The 26171-nt window shown below is 32.0% G+C and overlaps 1 protein-coding gene across 1 annotated transcript; it reads right to left on the minus strand.

The window, feature by feature from the left end:
- Positions 1-24581: 24581 nt before the first annotated feature.
- LOC128284174 (cytochrome b-c1 complex subunit 6-1, mitochondrial-like) lies at positions 24582-25921 on the minus strand. Its single transcript, XM_053021924.1, has 5 exons — positions 25851-25921; positions 25675-25726; positions 25323-25407; positions 24693-24782; positions 24582-24614 (listed from the first exon to the last, which is right to left on the minus strand). Coding segments are annotated over exons 2-5 (210 nt in total). The 5' UTR covers positions 25677-25726; positions 25851-25921.
- Positions 25922-26171: the final 250 nt, after the last annotated feature.

The following is a 26171-nucleotide window of genomic DNA, read 5'->3' on the forward strand; positions in this document are numbered from 1 at the left end:
GTGAAATAGGATAACACAGTTTGAATTTATATTAAATTAATGTCGGGCAACAATTTTAACTGTCATTCTATTTAAGTCAAGACAAATAATAATTTTATTTAAATTTATTTATGAAAATAATATATATTTAATGTTTTACAGTACAACAACTCATTTTAATTAAAACGAATTAGGCATAACTTTTAAATAGTAAAATAAGTCATGTATAAAAATTTTTAAGTTTGATTTACAAAATATATAATAATTGCTAGTTGCATTTTTAATTTGTTTAAGAATGAAAAATCCATTTTTTAATGGTTAGAATTTAAAATTATGTATAATTGTTATGGGCAGGGATGGGCTGTGGTGGCGAAGTCGAAGAATCATCTAGCGGCAGCGTTATTCCGCTTTTTACATGTCTCTATGTCATTCGTAATATAAATTTCCCTTTGACATGTTGTAACACGTACTTTTTTGAGAAATACGTTATGATCATCAAATATTTTCAACCATGTTTATATTCTGATTTAGTGGTGAACTTATAGAGAAGCATATATGAAAGGGCGGTTTGTTATGAGCTTAATTGGGGAAAACAGCCATGGTAGACCTATTTCTTTTTGCATAAAATTGGAAAATAATATTATGAAAAATGGTTGCATTTTTAATTAGCATAATAAAAATATTTAAGGCTATTGAGTTGGATCTAACTCATGAATACGATAAACACCTTTAATCATTAAATTATGAATTCGGACTAATTTATATTTTAAATAGAATCAGTTATATCTGATTTTAAGTTTAATATATTTTATATAAACTATCTTAAATTTGGGTCCAAACCAACCTTAAGTTTTTAACCTATAACTTAATTATGTGAATATGTCATCGTAATACAATTTTAAAATATTAACTATTTTACTAGAATATAAGCCCTCATTTCATTTCGGTAAATTAAAGTAAAGTAAAGGAACATAATATTAATTGCATAAGATATATAAAATAAAATCATTTATTTTTATCAGTACAATATGATAAACAATGAAAAATAATTGATGAATTGAATCACTATAAAGCTTTATGCAATTAAAATTTTTTTGATTGAATTCACAATGAAAAATTAGAAAGATATTAAAATTAACACAAAATTAATTAAAAGCAGAGGCGGATTTAGGGGCTCGTAGGCCCGGACTTTGGCCTCCTTAATATGTAAAATTATTATTTAAGCCTTTAATTTTTTTAAAAAAAATTTAAATTAGTAAATTGTACTTTGGCCCTCCTAAAATTATAAAAATTTGATTTAGTCCTTTAAAAATTATAAAAATATAGACTATAAAAAATTAAAATTTTATTCAGCCCCTAAAAATTTATTCTGACTTCACCCCTAATTAAAAGGCAACGTGAAAATGACATAAATAAACAAATAAGTAAAAATATTTATAAGTTTTTTTTATCAATAACTAATCCGAAGTCCTCTCACGTCCAATTTTTATTATCAATAATAAAAAGTTACTACTTTACAGGTGATTTTGAATGCTCTTCAATGGTTTCTTTAATGCAATGGGTAAAGTAGGGGATGACGGGCGGCTGCCTCCTAAAATTATAAAACGTATATTTATTATTTAGTCTCTTTGACTTTTAAAAGTTGGCCTCTATTTTAGTTGCTATTTGGCCACTTCCAAGTTTGAAGGGTGAACAATGTTTTTTTTTTTTCTTATGTTAACTTTAAATATTTATATAATATATTATATAAAAGGTCCCATAAGTCTCCATGATTTAAACTCTAGTATGCCTCTTTTGGATGATAGTTGGTCATTTTTTAATTTAACATTAAATATGAATTACAATTAAAATTTAATTTGTTACCTAGTGAAAAAGAAGTCTCTTTTACTACTGTTACTAACAAATAATGTTATCAATGTCGTGTTTGTCCTTCAATTACGGTATTGACTTCATCTTTTAAGAATTTTGTTTTTCATCTTTTTACTATCGTTTTATTATATTTTAAGTTTATAGTTTATTTTTATTTTATAGTTATTAATTTCTTTTATCTTTTAAGATTTTATAGTTATGAAGTCGAAAACAGTTGATTCGTTTTTTGAAAAGAAAAATACAAAGACAATACAATCACCCTCAGAGTATCACAAATTGAGGTACCACCTTCGTTGTTTACTCCTTTAAACTCTAATGTTAATCCTTCAAAAATTCCTAGAGTTGAAGATGAGAAACTTGATTTGTCTAACTTAGAACGTGATCCTAGGTTACATAAGCAAATATATAATAATCCGGTAAAATTCGCATGATATAATTAGAAGAGCTTGTATTAATGATGTAACACCCCTAATCTGTATCCGTCATTGGACTAACGATTAAGAGGCATTACCAGACATATCAAAACATTTAGCATTCATTTCACAATCATCATAGAATCATAGTCATACATCAATACAGAGTCCCTTACAGAGGTCAACGAGACCTTAAACATGCTTTAGAAAGGGGTCGGGACTAAACCAAACGCATATAAAATTTTTCAAAACTTAAACATTTTTCAAAGTTATAAAGGTCACACGCCCGTGTATCTCACACGGCATTAGCCACACCCGTGTGTCTAAGCCGTAGCAAAACGGGGCATACATACTAACTTGTCCACACGACCACATGTCGCGCTCGTGTGCAAGGCCGTGTGAAAATTAAGGAGGCTACTGACTTGGGTCACACGGCAGACCACACGCCCATGTGCCAGCCCGTGTGCCACACACGACTGATAGACATGCCCGTGTGTCTAAGCCGTGTCAAAATTGTAGGATATACTGACTTAAAATCGTAGGGTACCCCAGGGGACACACGACCGTGCAACATAATCGTGTGTCACACACGGCTGAGATACATGCCCGTGTCTCTGCTCATGTGGAAAAAAATAGGCTATTTGCAAAGCCAAATTTGCCACCCATTTTACGTCTTCCCTACAAGCTCCAAAACAAACCATTTTAAATCAAATTCTCAACCAATTCACACCTAAAACATACACCATTCATGCCATACCATCATCAATAAATTTCATCCTTGTCATCCATACCAAATCATGCCAAATCATAAGCTATAATCATACCAAGACATATGTTCCATGGTAAATTCACATTTCTACCTTATCTGATCAACCATTTCTCACAAGGCCCTTTTTATACATATCAAAATATAGCCTATAGACAATATAACATCACATAGATTATAACCATACTTCATTCTTATACACAACCAAAACCAAGCCATATCACATGGCTAAATATTCATAACACAAAACATACCAAAATAACTCTCACCTATACATGTCATATACCATATATACAACTCTCAAAATGGTACCAAATAGATGTCTGATAGTGTGAATGAGTCGCTGACGATCCCCGAATTCAAGCTAGCTTTATAACACTGTAAAACAGAGAACATTTCACACAGTAAGCTTTAAAGCTTAGCAAGTTTGTACCAAATATAATCAATAGTTTATATAATACGAAACATCATCTAATAATCACTTAGTAGTTCACAAATCATCTTTCAATTCTATTCCATCACATTTAACATGTTCATAGAAGTTTATCAAGCTTCATACACATAATATCATTTACCACATAGGTATTGTATATACTTGATCTTTCCCGTATTTATTCATTTCATTCTCACCCCTCGTTCAAATACATTAATTTGTTCAGAAGTCTTTCCATGGTTTAAGAATTCACACACTTAGTGCATTAATGATCAGTAAAAGCTATAAAAATCTTACACACTTAGTTCCATCTCAACTAACCGAAGCTATCTCAGTATCGCACACTTAGTGCCTCATATAGCCAAAGTTATTCCAATTCGCACACTTGATGCTATTTATAGCCGAAGCTATTTTGAATCGCACAATTAGTGCCGAACATAGTCGATTTATCATCGTGTTCAAACCATAATAAAATATACACAATTTATGCATTATCAAAGCATTGAAACTTAAATTGTAACATCATTTATCAAGTATGAACTTACCTCGTACTCGTAATTGACGGTTCAGATCGTTTACTCGATAACCTTTGATTTCCCTCGATCTAAATTCGAATTCCTCTTTTCTTGATCTATATGTATTCAAAATTAATTCATTTAATCACTAATACATTCAATTTAATACACAAACACATTTTTGGGCATTTTTGCACTTTAGCCCATAAAATTACACATTTTGACATTTTAGTCCTTATTACACAAAACACCAAATATACAAAATTCATCAAACTCATGCCTTAGCCAAATTTTCCTATAGTCCCAATCAGCCCATATTTATCACTTATTTCACATTTTAGTCCTTTAATTTCTCATTTTCACAATTTAGTCTGAAATACTCAGATTTATCAAAAATTCTAATACAAAATATATTTATCTAACACATATCTTTCATTTACTATCATCAAACTTCATAAAACTCACATTATCAACAATGGCACAACTCAAAATCATCAAAAATTTCCAAAATTCAGGCATGGGTTTGATAGAATACAGTGCAACAATCACAAAAACATAGAAATTATCAAAAATCGAACAAAACTCATACCTCAATCACCAATCAAAGTGCCGAAACCCTAAGCTTGTATTTTTCTTTCTTTTTCCTTGTACTTTCGGCAATATGAGATGATAATGGCTTTGTTTCATGTTTTGTTTTAATTTTATTAACATTAATAAGCCATTTACATTTTTAACCTTTTTATTTTCATTATAATTCCATTATCTCATGTCCATTAATGTCCATGCATTAATTCAATGGTATAATTGCATCATAAGGACCCCACATATATAAAAACATAACAATTTGACACTTTAGCAAATAGAACACATCCTTTTGCATTTCTACGATTAAGTCTTTTTTTGCGAATTAAGCACACAAACGATAAAATTTCCACACGAAACTTTCACACATATCAATTAACATATTATAAAGACCAAAAATAATAATAAAATAATTTTTTGACCTCGAATTTGTGGTCCCAAAACCACTATTCTGACTAAGGTCTCATAGCATCCTCGGGTTCCCACGTAACTTCTTCAACTCCGTGTCGATGCCATAATACTTTCACTAACACTATTCTTTTATTTCTCAGCTCTTTGATATCACGAGCTAAAATCTGTATCAATTCTTCTTTATAAGACATATCAGGCTGAATTTCAACCTCAGTCGCGGAAATAACATGCGAAGGATCTGATCTGTATCTTCAGTATCGATACGTAAAATACGTTATGGATCTTGTCTAACTCAGGTGGCAGTAGCAATCTATATGTAATTGGCCCAACACGCTCTATGATTTCATATGGTCCGATAAACCTCGGACTCAATTTGCCTTTTCTGCCGAATCGATGTACTTTCTTCCACGGAGACATTTTCAAAAACACTTTATCGCCAATCTCAAATTCAATATCTTTTTGTTTTCAAATCTGCATATGATTTCTGATGATCGGAAGCTGCTTTTAGACTAATTCGGATCACTTTTACTTTCTGTTCAGTCTCTTTTATCAAATCGACCCCTTGTATCTTATTCTCACTAAGCTTTGACCAATACAATGGTGTACAAAATTTTCTACCATATAAGCCTACGTACGGTGCCATTTTAATGCTTGATTGAAAACTATTATTATAAGCAAAATCAATCAATGGCAGATATTGTTCCCACGTACCTTCAAACTCAAGAATACAACATCTCAACATATCCTCAAGAATATGAATAATATGCTCGGATTTACCATCTGTCTGCAGGTGAAAAGTAGTATTGAAGTGTAATTTTGTATCTAAAGACTCTTGCAATTTCTTCCAAAATTGCGAAGTGAATCTTAGGTCTCTATCTGACACAAAAGATAAAGACACCCCGTGCAATCTCACGATATCAGAAATATATAACTCAACTAATCTATCAAGTAAGTAATCAGATTGTACCGGAATAAAATGAGCTGATTTCGTCTATCTATCAACCACAACCCAGATCGTGTCTTTCTTTCATGGAGATAGGGGCAAACCCGATACAAAATCCATCGTCACTCTATCCCATTTCCACCCTGAAATCATAATCAACTGTAACAAACCAGATGACACTTGATTTTTAGCTTTAACTTGTTGACAGATCAAACATTTCGAATCAAAATTAGAGATATCTTCTTTCATTCAGACCACCAGTAATGTTGTTTCAAATCATTATACATTTTCGTACTTCCCGGATGTACATATAAACGATTATTATGAGCTTCGTTTAAAATCATCTGAATCAAATCAGAATTTCTAGAAACACAAATCCGATCTCGGAATCTCAAACAATCATCATCATCAACTCTAAATTCTAAATCAGAATTCAATTCACACTGAGTTCGTTTTGCTATTATCTCAGTATCAACCTTTTATACATCATTAATCTAATGAATAAATAATGGTCTCGCTTTCAACTCAGTTAAAATTGAACCATCATCAGACAAAGTTAACTAAGTATTCATCGCACGCAATACAAACAATGATTTTTGACTTAGAGCATCAGCAACAATATTGGCATTTCTCGAATGGTAGTCAATTACAAGTTTGTAGTCTTTTAGCAGCTCTAACTATCTTCGTTGTCGTAGATTCAGATCTTTCTGAGTCATCAAATATTTTAAGCTTTTATGATCGGAATAAACGTGACATTTCTCACCGAATAAATAGTGATTGCAGCTAATTTAAGGTCGTGCGTTGGATAATTCTTTTCATGCGGCTTTAATTATCTGAGGCATAAGCTATGACTTTGCCTTTCTGCATCAAAACACATCCCAAACCATTCAAAGATGCATCTCTATATATTACAAATTCTTTACCCGATTCTGGGTGAACTAACACTGGAGTTTTGGTTAACAGAGCTTTCAACTGATCAAAACTTTTCTGACACTTTTCAGACGATTCAACTTTCATATCTTTTTGAAATAATTTTGTCAACCGTGTCGCAATTATAGAAAAGCCTTTTACAAACCAGTGATAATAACCAGCAAGTCCCAGAAAACTGTAGACTTTAGAAATATTTCTCGGAGGCTTCCAATCCAAAATAGCCGAAATCTTACTCAGATCAACTCAGATACCAGATGCTGACACAACATGTCCCAAAAAAATAACTTTTCGAAACCAAATTTCACATTTGCTAAACTTCACATATAACTACTTATCTCGCAAAATCTGTAGCACTATTCTTAATTGTTCGGCATGCTCAATTTCATCACGCGAATAAATCAAAATGTCATCAATAAATATGACAACAAATCGATCTAAATATGGTCTAAAAATTATGTTCATTAAATCCATAAAAATAGCAGGTGCATTCGTCAATCCGAAAGGCATAACTAAAAACTCATAGTGTCCGTACCTCATTCGAAAAGCAGTTTTTGGCACATTAGAGTCTTTCACTCACAACTGATAGTAACCCAATCTCAAATCTGTCTTTGAAAACACTGTAGCCCCTTCCAACTGATCAAACAGATCATCTATTAACGATAAAGGATATTTGTTCTTGATTGTCACTTTATTGAGCTATCGATAATCGATGCACATTCTCATAGTTCTGTCTTTCTTTTTCACAAACAAAACTGGTGCACCCCAGGGAGAATAACTCGGACGTGCGAAACCTCTATCTGTCAATTCTTGTAATTGAGCTTTCAACTCTTTTAATTCAGTTGGTGCCATTCTGTACAGAGCTATCAATATTAGAGTAGTTCCCAATATTAATTCAATACCAAACTCAACTTCTCGAATCAGAGGTAAACCTGATAACTCATCAGGAAACACATCTGGATATTCACAAATAACTGACACTGATTCAATCTTCTTTTCAGTCACTTTCGTGTCAAGCACATAAGCTAAATAAGCTTCGCAAAACTTTCTCACATATTTCTGAGCTAACATCATTGAAATCACAACTGATAATCTGTTCAAAACATCTGATTCAATTCAAATAATCTCATTACTTTGACATATCAAATCAATCATCTTTCGTTTGCAATTTACAACAGCATGCAATGTTAGCCAATCCATACCCAGGATTATGTCAAACTCGTCAAATGGTAACAACATCAAATCAGCCGGAAAGCAATTACCCTGAATCATCAATGGACAATTCTTGCACACTTTATCAACCAATACACACTTGCCTAAGGGGTTCGATACTCTAATTACAAATTCAGTAGACTTTGCAGGAAAAGTCTTACTGGATACTAAATTCACACATATATACAAATGAGTAGACCCTGGATCTATCAATGCAATAACTTTAGTATCATAGAGAGTAAAAGTACCGTTAATAGCATCAAGAGATGTCGCTTCTTCGCGTGCTCGAATAGCGTAAGCTCGTGCAAGTGCTTTAGCATCAGATCTCGCTATAGTGTCTCATGTCACACCTCTACCACCACTCATATTTCTCGTGTTTCTCAGTGGTGCTATGTTACTCGACCTTGTGTTTTGAGCATTATCTTTTTCAGCTAACTCTGGGCAATATTTTATAAAGTGATCTCATGAACCACAACTGTAACAAGCTCTGTTATTACTTTTTCCCCAGCAATCTCCAAAATGCCGTCTTCCACATTGTTGACACTCAGGCTTTACATCCTTTGCATTACCAACACTCGATATTGATGTAGTTTGAGCTTTAGGGTTGGTATATTGCTTTCCACGATCTCTATTCTGATATTCCGTTGAAGCTATCGATAGATCAATATAATCGATAGATTTCTTTGACGAGGAATGATAAGATTTATTTATTGATCTCTTTCTTGAATCTCTAGCCTCTAAATCAGCTTTTCTCTTTTCCTTGCTGAGATCCTTGGCTTTATAAACCCTCTCAACCAATACTACAAATTCTTTCAATTCAAGTATCCCGACTGATAGTTTTATATCTTTGTTCAATCTATCAACAAATCTTTTACACATGATCTCTTCAGTAGACACATATTCTCGGGCATATTTGCTTAAACGTACGAATTCTCTTTCATACTCAGTAACGGTCATCCAGCCTTGTTTCAATTCCAAAAACTCTTTATTTTTTTGATCGAGGAATTTCTGACTTATGTACTTTTTTCTAGAACTTAGTCTGAAAGAATTCCCAGGTAATTCGTTCTCTAGGAACCACCGATGTCAACATTTTCCACCAGTGATATGCATTATTTCTAAGCAAAGATACTATACATTTGATACATTCATCTGGAGTACAAGAAAATTCATCGAATACTCGGATAGTGTTCTCAAGCTAGAACTCAACCCTTTCGGCATCATCATCAACTGTAGCCTGAAACTCTTCAGCCCTGTGTTTACAAATCTTATCAACAGGTGGCTTACTCAATCGAAACGGATCTATTACTTGTGGCACAACCGGGACTTGTTGAGAAACGGGTAGGGGTAGAGGTTATTGAGCAGCCAGATTCGTTAGAACGAACTCTGTGAACCACTCAGTCGTCATTTGGAAGAGGGCTTGCTTAACCTCTTCTTCCTAACTACTAGAAATAGGCCTAGAATCAATCGGTGCTGCCCCTTGAGCAGGAGTGGGTGCATTGCTTTCAACATTATCAGCTATCACTCGTTGAGATCCATTTGCTATATGAAAAACACATTTTAAATGTTAGGAATCATCACATATCACAATCCATATATATGGAATGTACAACTAGGCTCTCATACACTACGTTAGTCCTAGAATCCACTAAACCGTAGCTTTGATACCAATCAAATGTAACACCCCTAACTCGTATCCGTAGTCGGACTAAGGATTAAGAGGCATTACCGAACATATTGAAACATTTAGCATTCATTTCACAATCATCATAGCATCATAGTCATACATCAATACAGAGTCCTTTACGTAGGTCAACGAGACCTTAAACATGCTTTAGAAAGGGGTTTTAGAAAGGGGTCAGGACTAAACCAAATGCATAAATTTTTTTTCATAACTTAAACATTTTTCAAAGTTATAAAGGTTACATGCTCGTGTGAACAGGCCGTGTGCCTCACACGGCATTAGACACACCCGTGTGTCTAAGCCATGGCAAAACAAGGCATACATACTGGCTTGTCCACATGGCCACATGACATGCTCGTGTACAAGGTCGTGTGAAAATTAAGGAGGCTACTGACTTGGTTCACACGGTCGACTACACGCCCATGTGCTAGCCCGTGTGCCACACACGACCGATAGACACGCCCATGTGTCTAGGCCATGTCAAAACTGTAGGGTATACTGACTTCAAATTGTAGGGAGCTCTAGGGGACACACGGCCGTGCAACATAACCGTGTGTCACACATGACTGAGACACGCCCGTTTCTCCCCTTGTGGACAAAAATAGGCTATCTGCAAAACCAAATTTGCCACCCATTTTGAGTCCTCCCTACAAGCTCCAAAACAAACCATTATAAATCAAATTCTCAACCAATTCACACACAAAACATACACTATTCATGCCATACCATCATCAATAAATTTTATGCTTGTCATCCATACCAAATCATGCCAAATCATAAGTTATAATCATACCAAGACATATGTTCCATAGCAAATTCACATTTCTAAAATATCTAATCAACCATTTCTCACAAGGCCCTTTTTATACACATCAAAATATAGCCTATTGACAATATTACATCACAAAGATTATAACCATACTTCATTCTTATACACAACCAAAACCAAGCCATATAACATGGCTAAATATTCATAACACAAAATATACCAAAATAACTCTCACCTATACATGTCATATACCATATATACAACTCTCAAAATGGTACCAAATAGATGTCTGATAGTGTGAATGAGTAGCTGACGATCCCCGGATTCGAGCTAGCTTTATAACACTGTAAAACAGAGAACATTTCACACAGTAAGCTTTAAAGCTTAGCAAGTTCGTACCAAATATAATCAACAGTTTATATAATACGAAACATCATCTAATAATCACCTAGTAGTTCACAAATTATCTTTCAATTCTATTCCATCACACTTAACATGTTCATACAAGTTTATCAAGCTTAATACACATAATAACATTTACCACATAGGTATCATACATACCTGATCTTTCTCGTATTTATTCATTTCATTCTCATCTCTCGTTCAAATACATTAATTTGTTGAAAAGTCTTTCCATGCTTTAGGAATTCGTACATTTAGTGCATTAATGATTAGTAGAAGCTGTAACAATCTTGCACACTTAGTACCATCTCAACTAACCAAAGCTATCTCGATATCACACACTTAGTGCCTCATATAGCCAAAGCTATTCCAATTTGCACACTTAGTGCTATTTATAGCAGAAGCTATTTTGAATCGCACACTTAGTGCCGAACATAGTCGATTTATCATCGTGTTCAAAACATAATCAAATATATACAATTTATACATTATCAAAGCATTAAAACTTAAATTGTAGCATCATTTATCACATACGAACTTACCTCGTACTCATAATTGACGATTCGGATCGTTTACTCGATAACCTTCGATTTCCCTCGATCTGAATTCGAATTCCTCTTTTCTTGATCTATATGTATTCAAAATTAATTCATTTAATCAGTAATACATTCAATTTAATATACAAACACATCTTTGGGCATTTTTGCACTTTAGCCCCTAAAATTAAACATTTTGACATTTTAGTCCTTATTACACAAAACACCAAATATACAAAATTCATCAAACTCATGCCTTAGCCGAATTTTCCTATAGTCCCAATCATCCCATATTTATCACTTATTTCACATTTTAGTCCTTCAATTTCTCATTTTCATAATTTAGCCTGAAATGCTCAAATTCATCAAAAATTCCAATACAAAACATATTTATCTAACACATATATTTCATTTACTATCATCAAACTTCATAAAACTCATAATATCAACAATGACACAACTCAAAATCATCAACAATTTCCAAAATTCAGGCATGGGCTTGATAGAATTCAGTGCAACGATCCTAAAAACATAGAAATTATCAAAAACTGAACAAAACTCATACCTTAATCACCAATCAAAGTGCCAAAACCCTAAGCTTGTATTTTTCTTTCTTTTCCTTGTATTTTCGGCAATATGAGATGATAATGGCTTTGTTTCATGTTTTGTTTTAATTTAATTAACATTAATAAGCCATTTACATTTTTAACCTTTTTATTTTCATTATAACTCCATTATCTCATGTCCATTAATTTCCATGCATTAATTCAATGGTATAATTGCATCATAAAGACCCCGCATATATAAAAACATAACAATTTGACACTTTAGCAAATAGAACACATCCTTTTGCATTTCTATGATTAAGTCTTTTTTGAGACAAACGATAAAATTTCCACACGAAACTTTCAAACATATCAATTCACATATTATAAACACCAAAAATAATAAGAAAATAATTTTTTGACCTCAGATTTATGGTCTCAAAATCACTATTCTGACTAGGGTCTAAACTGGGCTGTTACAAAGGATGCACCATATGAACCTATTCTTTTAGAATATCCTGCTTCTAATTCAAAAAAGTTTCCTCGTTATTTTCCACCATCATGGTTTAAACAATTTTCTTGGTTAGAATATTCACCTTTTAAAGATGCAATATTTTTTTTCATTATGTTCTTTTTAATAGCAATCCAAGTAATCATTTTGGAAAAAGGTATACGATGGATGCAATTATGCTTTTTTGACACATATGGGAAAGGATTTGAATTCACTGCACAACAATGCACAATAAAATTTTGTAGATTTGATGAATCAAGCTCAATATATTGAAGTATCACTTGATAGACAAACAACACAGCAAGTTATAGCTAATCGTCTACGTCTGAAAACTAGTATAGATGTTGTTCGATGGTTGATGTTTCAAGCGTGTGCAGGTCATGATGAAAGTTCAATATCAAAAAATAGTGGTAACTTTCTTAAAATTTTATAACTATTAGCATCTTATGATGAGAAAGTTAAAGATGTTTTAAAAAGCTCATCATAAAATGCTACTTATACTTCTTCAACAATGCAAAAAGAAATATTGCAAAATTATGTTAATAGAGTTCGTAATGTAGTTCATGAAGAAATTAGTGACAGAAAGTTTTGCATTATTGTGGATGAAGTGAGAGACAAGTAAAAGAAAGAGAAAATATCAATTGTTTTGAGATTTATTGATAAATAAAGATTGGTAAAAGAACAAATTTTTATACAGTCCATGTTAAAGATACTGCAACATTGACTTTGAAGAATGAGATTTTTAATTTTCTCTTGCAACATAGTTTTGACATACAAAATATCCGAGGTCAAGGTTACAATGAAGAAAACAATATGCGTGGGGAATTTAACAACTTTCAAGCTTTGATTTTGAATGATTTTTTTATATACTTATTATGTTCACTCTTTTGCTCATTGTCTTCAGTTAACATTGGTTGCAGTAGCTAGAGAAGTGGTTGAAGTGCATCAATTTTTTAAAGACTTATCTGATATTGTTAATATTGATTTTGCTTCTTCCAAACGAGGACACGATGAATTACAAAAAGCCAAAGCAATTGAAATAACTGGTTTGGTATCCATCAATGAGTTAGAAACTAGAGTATAAACACTTTACAATGTCCCAATGAGACTTGATTGATTTCTCGTTTAAATTTAGTTACTAGTTTACTAATGATGTATAATGTTACTAGCACAGTTCTTGAAAATCTACAAAAAATCACTCCTAACTATTCTCAGTGATAAGATGATCATGACGTATATATTAGATTGATATTTTTTGAGTTTATTTTTATTTTGCATATGATAAAGGAATTTTTGGGGATTACTGATAATCTTTGTCAAGCTTTGTAACATCGTTCTCAAGATATATTAAATGTCATGAGTTAGTTTCGACAATGAAAGATTTAACACAAAAGTTGATAGATGATGGATGGGATGAATTGTTGAAAAATGTGATATCTTTTTGTTAAACTTGAGAGTTGGATTTTCCAGATATGAATGCTCAATATATTGTGGGTTGTGGTCATAATAAAAAGGAAGATGTTATAATGGAGCATCATTCTAACACCCCTAACTTGTATCCGTCACCGAAATAGGGTTATGGAGCATTACCGGAGTGTACAGTTCATTTTTAGTTAATTTATGTCATTTACTATTCATTTATGAAAATCAATCATAATCAATCATAATGTCCCTCATATGGGTCCTCAAGGCCTAAAATACATATTAAAATCAAATAAGGACAAAACTGAGATCACAGAAAATTTTTCACGAAATCTCAAAATTTTTCTTAGGGTAGGGGATACACGCCCATGTGGCTAGGCCGTGTGGATCAAACGGCCAATGACACACCCGTGTCTCAGGCCGTATGGGTATTCGATGTGAGGCACACGGCCGTGTCGCAGCCCGTCTCCTTACCCGTGTAACTTTCTGACTTAAGTCACACAGCCAGCCACACGCCCGTGTGCTAGACTGTGTGGATAATTTAATTTTCAAAAATTAGGTGCAAGTGTTACACGACCAGAACACACACCCATGTGCTGGGTCGTGTGTCTCACACAGCTAAGACACATGCCCGTGTCTCTATTTGTGTGCTCAATTCTTAGCATTTTGTTTCTCTAATTTTAGAATGCAGGGGACACACGGCTGAATCACACACTCATGCGCATGACCGTATGTCACACGACCGAATCATACGCCTGTTCGTGTGGCCGTGTGTCACACATGACTGAATCACGCGCTCGTGTGTCTACTTGTGTGGACAAAATAAGGCCATTTTCCAAGCCTTATTTCTCACCTTTTTTTTTTTTGACCTTGCACCTACATCAACACTTAAGCATTTTCAACAACCAATTCAAGACAACTTAACCAAGCCAAAAACAAGAGTTATATATGATATATTAACACATACATTCATGTATTTCCAAACTTACCTTTTTGTGAAAACATATAATTTACCATATTTCAATTTAACTATACCCTCTACATATATGTTAAACATAATATAGTTTTATAATTATATACCAAAACATATCATTACTAGCCATTCCAATGGCTAGATTACAAGCCGCCATTTACATGCCAACATTGGAAAAGTTAGCCTATACATGTCATTATACCAAAACAAGTTTTCTATTTATACCAAAATGAGTTAGAGGATAGTCTGATGATACTCCGACCGATCTTCAACCTTGACGAGCTTTTGAGCACTATAAAATAGAGAAAAGAAAATATAGTAAGCATTTAATGCTTAGTAAGTTTGTATAACAGGAATTTAACTTACCATATATTTTCAATTAAGATAAGCATACAAAAATGCATCCAAGCAATTTGGCTAATAGCCTAAAACACATAACTTCACCAATCATGTTAGTCAAGTAATTCACATAATACCAAGAACATGGATGAGCTCATCATTTAATGATTTTCATATACATATGCTTTCCATATCATTATTCCATATTACATGTATATTTCCAAGACAAATATTTCCAAGAAAAATCATTTAAAGTTTAGTTTAACCGTGTCAGAACTTTTCCTGTTGAATTTATTTGAAATATCGATGGATACGCTCATATAGTACACTTAAAATGTACAAAATTGAAATCCGTCAATTCATATCCAAAGGTACCCAATTAGGACACATAATCAAGAAGCACTTTCTCGAGCCCTGTAATAGGATGCTTATGTGAGCCATGTATCAGGAAGCTTATCCAAACTAAACAAGAAATTCATAAGAGTTTATAACAGGAAGCTCATTGAGCTTAACATGTAACTCCCAAGAGTTATTATCAGGGAGCTCTCGATAGCATTTAACAGGATATTTAAGCAAGCCATGTCAGGAAGCTCAGAAAGATCCTATATCAAGACACTCATAAAGAGCTGCATTTGTATCCGCAATACATGCAGGATCATAACCGATCATATAACAGGACGCTCACAAAGAGCTGCTGTAGTTCACAACACATGCAAGATCATTACCGATCAGGATGCTCTAGGAACCATATAACAAGAAGCTCGAGAGGGCTTATAACAGGATGCTCGTAAGAGCTATGGTGTGTCTGCAACATATGCTAGATCACAACCAATCGAGAAACTTGTATCCAACGAACTTCATTTATTCCAACGAGACTTATAATTTATCGGCCATTATCAGATGTGTATTAAAATTTCATCTACATGAAAACTACATAATTCTCATACACCACATTCAATTCAAGCATATAAATGTACAAAATTAGTTACACGAACTTACCTCAACACTTGTTCGTATATGAAAATCTACTAATCCAACACATTTTCTTTTCCTCGATCTAACTTTTTATTTGATCTTTCTGGATCTATATAAATGAATTTCACATCAATTTAATCTATCCATACTGAATTGAACTTAATTCACTTCCTAGGCAAAATTACCATTGTGTCCCTATACTTTTCATAAATGACAATTTCATCCCTTGGCTCAGAAAATAAAATCCATGCAATTTAATCCTTATTGCAAGCCTAACCGAATTTTCTATGTCACAATAACAGCTCATGAATTTCACAAAAATCAAAATTTTTCCATGAGTTTTTACCAATTTTCAATTTAGTCCCTAAATTATAATTTCATCAAAATTCTCTTTGTAAAAGTTGTTTATCTATCAACAACCTTCCTTTTTCTACCATAAATTTCAAAATTTCAGCATATTTATCCATTGCTAAATTTCTACACTTTCTTATCTTTACAAATTAATCCCCAAAATAGATAGATTAAGCTATTCCAATCTCGAAAATATAAAAATTACGAAAAACGAGACTTGATTACTTACCTAATTAAGCTTGCTTGATGATTTTCTCTTTCCTAGGGTTTCCATAGAATTTTTGGGGAAGATGATATAAAATGATAATATTTTTCTATTTAATTTAATTATCATCTTTAAATTCTCAACTTTCCAATTTAGTCTTTTTCTTTTTCTAATTTTCCATGGATGTTTCACCAAAAATATCTACTAACTTTTTCTTAATGGTCTAATTACCATATAAGGACCTCAATTTTTGAATTCCATAGCTATTTAATCCTTCTAGCTACTAAAATTCAACTTTTACATTTTATGCAATTTGGTCCTTTCCACAATTAAACATAAAATCAGTAAAATTTTCTTAATGAAATTTTCATACGTCATTTCTATCTTAATGCAATTCATCAATAATATTAAAATAAATTTTCTTTCAGACTTGGATTTGTGGTCCCAAAACCACTGTTCCGATTTCACTGAAAATGGGCTGTTACAATTATTATTGAGTGGGTATATTTTTTGCTTCAATAGATACTCAGTTGCAAGAATTGAAGAGCATATTTAATGAACATGTTGTCGAGCTTTTCACTCTTACTATAGCTTTAGTTCCCAAGGAGTTTTTCAAGTTATTTGATATCACATACTTACTAGCTTTTATAGTAATTAGGTAAATTGCATCGATAATTCTTACCACAGCTCACACGAATAAAATCACGATGGTTGTCACGACCTTTTTCATAGCTCGATAGATAAAGTTATCCCTTCTCGCAGCTTGATAGCCGAAGCTATCCCTTTTCATTATTTGATGGTTGTCACCATCCCTTTTCATTGTTGTTGGTCGTCACCATCCCTTTTCATAATTTAATAGCCGAAGCTATCCTTTTTCACAATTCGATAGTCGAAGCTATCCCTTTTCATTGTTCGATGGTCGTCACCATCCCTTTTCATTATTGATTCATCACTATCCTTTTTCATAATTTGATAGCTGAGGCTATCCCTTTTCATTATTTTGATAGCTGAAGCTATCCCTTTTCATTAGTCGATGATTGTCGATACACCATTGGATTTTTCCACTGAAATACAATTTCACATTATATAAAATAATAGCATTTAAAACATAATTTAAAACGTTATTTAAATGTACAAACTTACCACGACGATAAACGTAGAAATGTAGTCGATTAATCTGAAACTTTTTCTTTGCCTCGATCTAGAGCCGTACATGGTCTATCTTGATCTAAATTCATAAATTTAATCAATTTAATAACTATTCTATTAAATTCAATCCAAATTCAAATTTTTACAAAATTATACTTTTGCCCCTAATGTTTTGATTTCTTTACGATTTAGTCTTTAGGCTCGTAAAATGAAATTCATGCAATTTCACCCTTACCAAAGGCTAGCCAAATTTCATACAAGCTCATAGCAACTCACACATTTCATTATTTCAAAAATTACACCATGAATATTTCACATTTTTCAATTTAATCCCTGATTGACAAATTCATCAAAAATCACTTAAGATAAGTTGTTTATCTAACAATAAGGATTTATTTTCTACTATCAAACTTCACAAACAACATGAATTAACTCATGGAAAAACTTTAATCTTTTAACTATTTTGCAAATTAGTTCCTAAGTTAGCTAGATTAAGCTATAACGACTCCAAAAACATAGAAATCATTAAAAACGGGATGAAAAATCATACCATGCAAGCTTTGGAAGGTTGGTCGAATATGCAAGCTTCTCTAATGGATTTTTTCCTCTTAAAATTTTGGTGGATGATGCATTAGAGAAGATGATACCATCTTTTCTTATTTTTGTTTTAATTTATTTATAAAATTACTAAAGTAACCTTTACCATTTACTTTAAAAATCATTAAAAAGATGTCCAGAAGAGTCCACTTAAGAAAAAAATAGTTTATTTACAACATAAAACCTCTAACCATTTAATTTCATAGCTATTAAATTCCTTCAGCTTATAGAACTCAAAATTTAAAACTTTTGCAATTTAGTCCTTTTTATCGAATTAAGCATGCAAACGACAAAATATCTTAACGAAATTTTTATACGGTAATACTAACATGCTGTAGACATTAAGGTAATAATAAAATTAATATTTATATATCGGATTTGTGGTCCCAAAACTACTATTTTGATTTCACTGAAAACGGTCATTACAATAACTGCTTACATAACAACATTTTTAATGTATACCGAATCTATATTATATGAAATTTATTTATATAACAACATTTCTAATCGATGCCAAAGTTTATAATATATAACAACATATTTGTTTATATAAGAACATTTTTTATAATAACTACCAAAATCTATGATATATAACAATATATACTTATATAACAACATTTTTAACATGATGTGAGCTTGCTCCTGTCATGTGGATCATCAACTAAAATCCGTCTCCGAGTTCCAAGAAGGCCAAGTTTTCGTGGGCCACTTTTAAGTTTGCAACTGATTTCGATGAAACCATTGATCATTGGGCCGTTTTCAAGGGCCAATGATCCAATTCAAGCGACAATGAGATTGTCTACAAGTTGATCCATTTCAATTGGGTTAACTCTAAGTGAATCTATAATTGGGTTAAAACCAAGAGGGCCATTTACATGTACCCACTGGACCGATTACAAGAGGTAGGGCTAAAAGTTTCAATGAGGCACTTATTGGACTAGTCCAAGAAGTGTGGACCGAGTGTGAAAAGTCCAAACCCAATTTTGGATCCATCAAGGACTAGGGCCCCTGCAACATCCTAGAAGTACATCCTCATGGCTGACCAGACAAGGACATGCATGCATGTTCGAATGGTCATCTATAAGTACATTGCATTAATGTTCAAATTAAATACACATGGTACATTTAATGGACAACAAGGAGGAGAGCATGTACATTCATGAAAGACTTTCCATCAACTTAAAGTACATGCATGGAAGGTTAAAGGAGGATGAATGGGACTCTTCAGCAATTCATTGAATGTTAAGGTTTATGTACTAGCTAGATTAATGTATTGGTTTGGTTCATGTATCCCATTAATGGTCGAATTACTCATTCTCATTCTTAGAGAATTTGATCCAAGTATAAATATTAGGCCTTAGGCTTATGTAAAAGGTTAATTAATATTGATTAATTTAAAAGTTATCTCTTTGGTTCTTTGAGAACTTTATCTAAACTTATTAAGAATTATTTCTTGTGGCGTTCACCCCTAGTCTTATCATTCACCTTCTACCTATCTTGAGTGTGGCGACTACCAAAACTTCATTTTCATATATCTTATACATTTTATTTCAATATACATAATTTGTTATCTTCATTAGTTGTATATCATACATTTTATTTTGATATTTTTATACATTTTAAGTTTATTATGCACACTTTATTACCTCCATCAATTGTATATATCTATAATATACTATTTATTAAGTGTTTTACTGAGTTGGTGTCACCCACTCGATCAGAAAATTATAGAGATTTCTTTTCATAATTAAAATAAGTTATACTATTTGAAGGCATTTTATTCTTATCATGTTAACAAAAACCAATTAAAATATACATACGGTGGGATTTAAACTCGCACCAATTGGGTTAGTAAAACCTTAAATTTACCATTCAACCAAAGTTTCATTTTGATGCACTTTATACATTCCATTAATTATATATCTATACTTTATTTAAGTGTTTTACTGAGTTGGTGTCACCCTCTACTGAATCACTAACTTAGTTGTTAAATTACGAAAATACCCTTTTGTAACACGCCAAACCTGCTCCTTTAGAAAGATCCAAGAATAACATGTTACTACTTAAAAATCCACTTAACTTCAAAACTATTTTTTACGTAAGCTTTATAAAAATTTTGTGTTTGAATTAAACCATTAACAAAGTAAATAAAGTAAAGTATAACCGTTATGGTGTATAAGTTTTAGTAAGATATTTTCATCAAACAGAGTATAATACTTAAATTCCATTCCATAAAACTTTAAAAAATTTCATTAAAACATAGTTTAACAAACAAGTAATCTTTGTACATATCTTTCTCAAAATACATCTAGATGTCACCTCCATGTGTCATGCATAATACAAGCAAAACAGTTATCTCACAATAGTAGTAGTGCTTTGGCGTAGTCCTTTAGTGAGTCTTTCTTTTAATCAACAGGCCTGAAAAGGAAAAGGTAACTGAGTAAGTTCATAAGAACTTAGTGAGTTCCAAAGAGATCTTTAGTAAGATTACTAATTGCATAAGTGAATCTCTAAAGAAGATTCCACACAATATCACAGGGTACGCCCATGACATATACAGAACTCAAACTGGTCAATACGCCAATGGCGTATTATATGAGCGAATACTGCATTCCAACCTAACATAACTCAAACAATCCATTTTTATGCTAGCTACGTACCCAGATTTCAAAGTTAGATACATAACATAAAGTTTCGGTTTCATTCATATGCATTCTTCCCCTTAACTCCTCATTTCAGTACCACTCAGTAAAGCATGTTTTATCATGATCTACTAATCTGGTTTGCAATATATTTTCCCTATCGGAGGCTACACAAACATATCTCCTTATCACCATCTTCACATATTAGATCATACCATGTCATTCATATTAGAAGCAGATGGTAGTGGCTTAAACATGAAAAAGACTCATACTTCATATCACTAACATATTGAACTTAGACCAACGACTTTGGACAATTATTATTCACAGGCATACACTTTTCATCCTTTACAGAGAAATCGTACTTACCTTAAAAAATTGTAAAATAAAGAAAGCCACAACACATGGAAGTACGAAGCAACTCACTAAAAATTATAGCAAATTTTATAAAGTAGGACTTTCCTTTATGACTCGGACCTTTGGTAGCTTTTTTAAACTAAAAATAAGGATAATTAAACATATCAGATCACTGATCTAGAAAATCTAAACATGTATGCAAGAATCAACACTTAATCCAGAATCAGGAAGTTTTCCTTCCTTATACAGCATTCTAGCACTTATGCATACAGAACTAAAAACACATAAATAACTTTGAAAATAACCTAAGGTTCATCAATAATTACCAGTGAACTAATACAAATGTTTAAGTTAGCCGAATACAATGAACTCAACTTCAGAAAGGTTTTTTAAACTTAACTTTTCAGAGTGTTCAAAGAAAATCAAGGAGAAAGATGAATACAAAGAAAACACAAAGATTTTTAGTGAAGACACCAATATCCTTATATTTAAGCACGAAGATAAGGTTTAGTGGAAAAATCAGATAATTACACTAACACTCTTGATTCCTATGATTAAGTGCGCTTATTATAATTTAAGTTTTTTCATCTACAATAGCTTAGTTCGATTCTAACTAAATCTTGACTTAACTAACTAAATTACCTTACTAAAATATTAAATAAATCTATTCAACTGTGAACTTGACAAGTTTGCCAAAGCATCTGGGGTGTCGTAAACTTAACAAAAGAGTTTGTCCAACCACAGATCTTGTCAAAGCTAAGAGTTTGCCAAGTGGCGCATATATAGAATCTTATACTTAGTTAAAGCAAACACTTTACTTACTCATATCTATGCTTATTTTACCAGAACACACTAAACAATAACCAGATCAGACACTTCACCGAGTAGGCTGTGACAATTTTTGTAATTAAAACAAGTTATATTATTCGAAGGTACTTTACTCTTTTTCATTTAAGAAAACCTATAAAAATATACATGTGGTGAGATTTAAACCTGAACCAATTGCATTTGTGAAACCTTTAATTTACCATTTAGCTAAAGCATTATTTTGATATTTTTGTACATTTCAATTTTTTTTATGCACACTTTATTACCTTAACTAATTGTATCTATACTTATTATTTAAGTGTTTTATTGAGTCGGTGTCACCCTCAACTAGGTCATCAACTCAGCTGTTAAATTATGAAAATGTCATTCTTTAATTTACCACTTAGCTAAAGCTTTATTTTGATATTGTTGTATATTTCAATTTTTATTATGCATACTTTATTACCTTAATCAATTGTGTGTGTATATATATTAATGTATTTGATTGAGTTGGTGTAACAAGTTAGCTCGATACCGGCTCATGATTGATAAAATCACAATGATAAATAATTAAATTTATTTTTAAAAGAGATTTAATATCATGTATATTCCATGTGTAATTATTACTAATTAGTTTCTAGTCATACGTCTCATTATTTATTGTATGTTATTTTTAAACACATATATATTTTATATTTGTAGTTTCTACACGATATGCGTAAGATTTCTATTAAATTGCTACTAATATTTTTTTTGTTATCTTTTGTCTTTTTATACTTTTATATAGATTTTGAATAAAAGAACTAAAGTTAATATGCCTAGGGATTGAACACATGTTTAATCGATTTATAAACAAATTCTTTATTACTACATAAACTTAAAAAAAAAATAAGTTTTAATATGCCTAGGAATTGAACCCTTGTTAAATGGATTTATTTTATATTGTTTTAAATACCCACCTATATTTTAAATATGTGGTTTCCACACGCAACACGTGTGGTAGGATTTCTAGTATATATAATTTATACTTTTTATAATGCAAATATGAACCATGTTATCAAATATAAAAGTAAAATGAATTATTACATTCAAATTTAATTATTTATAACTTAAAAATTCAAAATTACTTGAATCTGCTAGAAGCATACAAGTACTATAATGAGCCTCCCTGTGGATATCCGATAATCACGTATGCAAGGGTATAATTGGCGATTTGACAACAAAAGCAATAAGAAATCCAATATAGAATATTATTTCGAGTGCGACAAAATATGATTGATTAGCTAATGTTTTAAAATTTAATATTGGTTCATTAGAATCATATAAACCGAGACCCAAAACTCCTATTAATAGAAAAACAAACCCCCCTACAATGTACAAAATAAATTTTGTAGTCAAGTACAAACATTTCTCCCCCTTGGATAGAAGTAGATAAGCAAGAATTAATTTGCACTCCCACATGGTGAAAAAAAGTCAAAGGTATCGAAAAGAAAATAATCCTATTTGACCATTGTACATTGCTAACATCAAAAAATGAAATAATCACATACCTCGAATAACTGGTCAAGCCGCCAAAATCATTGAAGTGATGATAAATCCTGTCAAGTTCTACCTCGTAGAAATACTTTTTAATATAACTTTAACTTTAGCCGTTTGTGACCAATAAACGTGGATTTCGCTTGGTGGTCAAAACCCTCCCAGCGTAAACTAATTTGAATTCAAGAAATCCAAGCCTAAAAATATTTAAATTCAAATGATCGACAAAACCGAAAATTTAAAAAAAAATCTAAAATCAAAAAAATATGAGCAAAAATCCGAATTAAAAAAAATCCAATTGGAACCCACCAGTTTGTGACCTCTAAATATAAATATAAGTGACAGCGCATCAAAAACTTAGTGGAGTAAATATTTTGAAAGTATGTAAAAAAAACAAAATACCAAATGTAATTAAGTCTGAAATATATATAAAATACAGGTGGTAAAGTTGAGATGGCATTCGTGTCATTATTATTGTGTTCCCTTGCATTTTTATCTTTGACACCTTTTTGCACTCACTAATTCTAAGTACATATTTCAATGATATTCTTTTTCTAGATTTCATTTTACCAATGCCTCCAAACAATTAAAAATACCTAACGAAACATCGTTTATTCTTGTAGAAAAAGAAAACACAAGTTTCTCTAAGTGGAAGAATTGAAACCAATTAAAATTAGGGATGAACAAATGGAGCGAATGCATCCTTGGTGATCAATCAATAAGCAAGCTCCTAGTTATTTCAGCTTTCCAAATAGCTTTGGGGCAACCTGCATTTCACCGTCAACTCAATAATTCAAAATGAAGTTAAATAAATCATAGTATATTTTAGTATAAAAAAACCTTACACATTTATCAATACAAGCTAAGTAGTCAAAGTATTGTCCAGTGCAGTGCATAGTTCCAGTATCATCACCTGAAATCCTCTTCACGCATTCCTGCATTGAGAGACAACTTCCATAGAAACATTTCTTTTTTTTTTTTTTTTAAGAATTTTGAAATCTATTTCAGTAAATCGTAACTGGCCAAAATCCAATGACTTTTAATCATGGAATAAAGGATCATATTAGACTTGTTAACCCAACTTCAATGGTTTGTCTAGTCTAATAACTATGTCCAACCATTCAATAATCTTATCGGTAAAAAACTATTGTTAACTACTGAGACTAACAGGGAAAAAAGTGGTGGTTTGCTTAGGAGGAAGGGAGATGAGGAAGAAGAAGTGAGTAAATAGTCTGTGTGACCTGTTTGTATGGCCCTTTTATATTGGGGGACAACCTTAGTTACTTATCTTGAGACTACTAACATGGAAATTTCATTTGACGCTCCTAACAGTAATGGTGATGCTAAGTGGTCCTCATATAGTCTTAGCGGAGATGCTGAAGATTCGCTGGTTTATAGGTTGACATTGCATGATCCACTGTGATATTGGTTCCATTGAAAAACACATTTTAGACTCTCTTTAGGAAATGGTTTACCTCATAACCATTCCTAGGTTTTGCACAATTTGATTGGCAAATACTCTCAAGGAGTTTCTTTTGATCCACCGGTTCCTCGTCAGCCCTGCACCATTAAACAACTATCAAGTAATATTGCCAATGCCCAACACTACTTTATTATAAAACTAAAGAAATCATATTTTAGCAATACGATCATCATCTAATTTAAATCAAACCAAAGCGACAGAAATTTCAGCCAACTACTCGTATAATATTTGACATCACCATTATTAACAAAGCATTCTTTATTTGCTTAGTTACTAAGGGATTCTTTTAGTGATAATATGTTTCCAAAATCCATAAAAAAAAAAGAGAGAAGATCAAAACTCACATGTTAATGATTTTTTTAGCACACCAATGCTGAAGTTTCCTTTATTTGCTTACTGCACAAGGAATAATGCATCAATATATACAAATGTACAAGACATCGTGATAATATCAATATATACAAATTATCAAGTTTTTAAAAACTAATAATAAAGGTTAATCTCTGAAGAAGAACGTTACCTTGTGTAGGGAATGGAAATACAAAAAGTAGGGTAGCCCTAGTTTTGTTAGCTTTTTTCCTGAGAAAGTGCAAATTAGAAGATTTGCAGTGCAGTTAAAATGCAATCAACACCTGACTTGGTCCACAGTTGGGCTGGGCTTCCCTTATTTTTCTTTGTTTCCCACTTGACCTTTTATACTTTTTACTATTCAAATTTGTTTCTCTTCCGTCTATTATATATATATATATATGACTTGATTATATATATTATATTACAAGCTACGTACAATTTTGAGAATAATCTTTTGTAGTAGACTTATTAACGGGATGAGTGAAGGTTC

Source organism: Gossypium arboreum, chromosome 2 (genome assembly GCF_025698485.1).
Source record: "Gossypium arboreum isolate Shixiya-1 chromosome 2, ASM2569848v2, whole genome shotgun sequence".
In the NCBI taxonomy this organism is placed as follows: Eukaryota; Viridiplantae; Streptophyta; class Magnoliopsida; order Malvales; family Malvaceae; genus Gossypium; species Gossypium arboreum.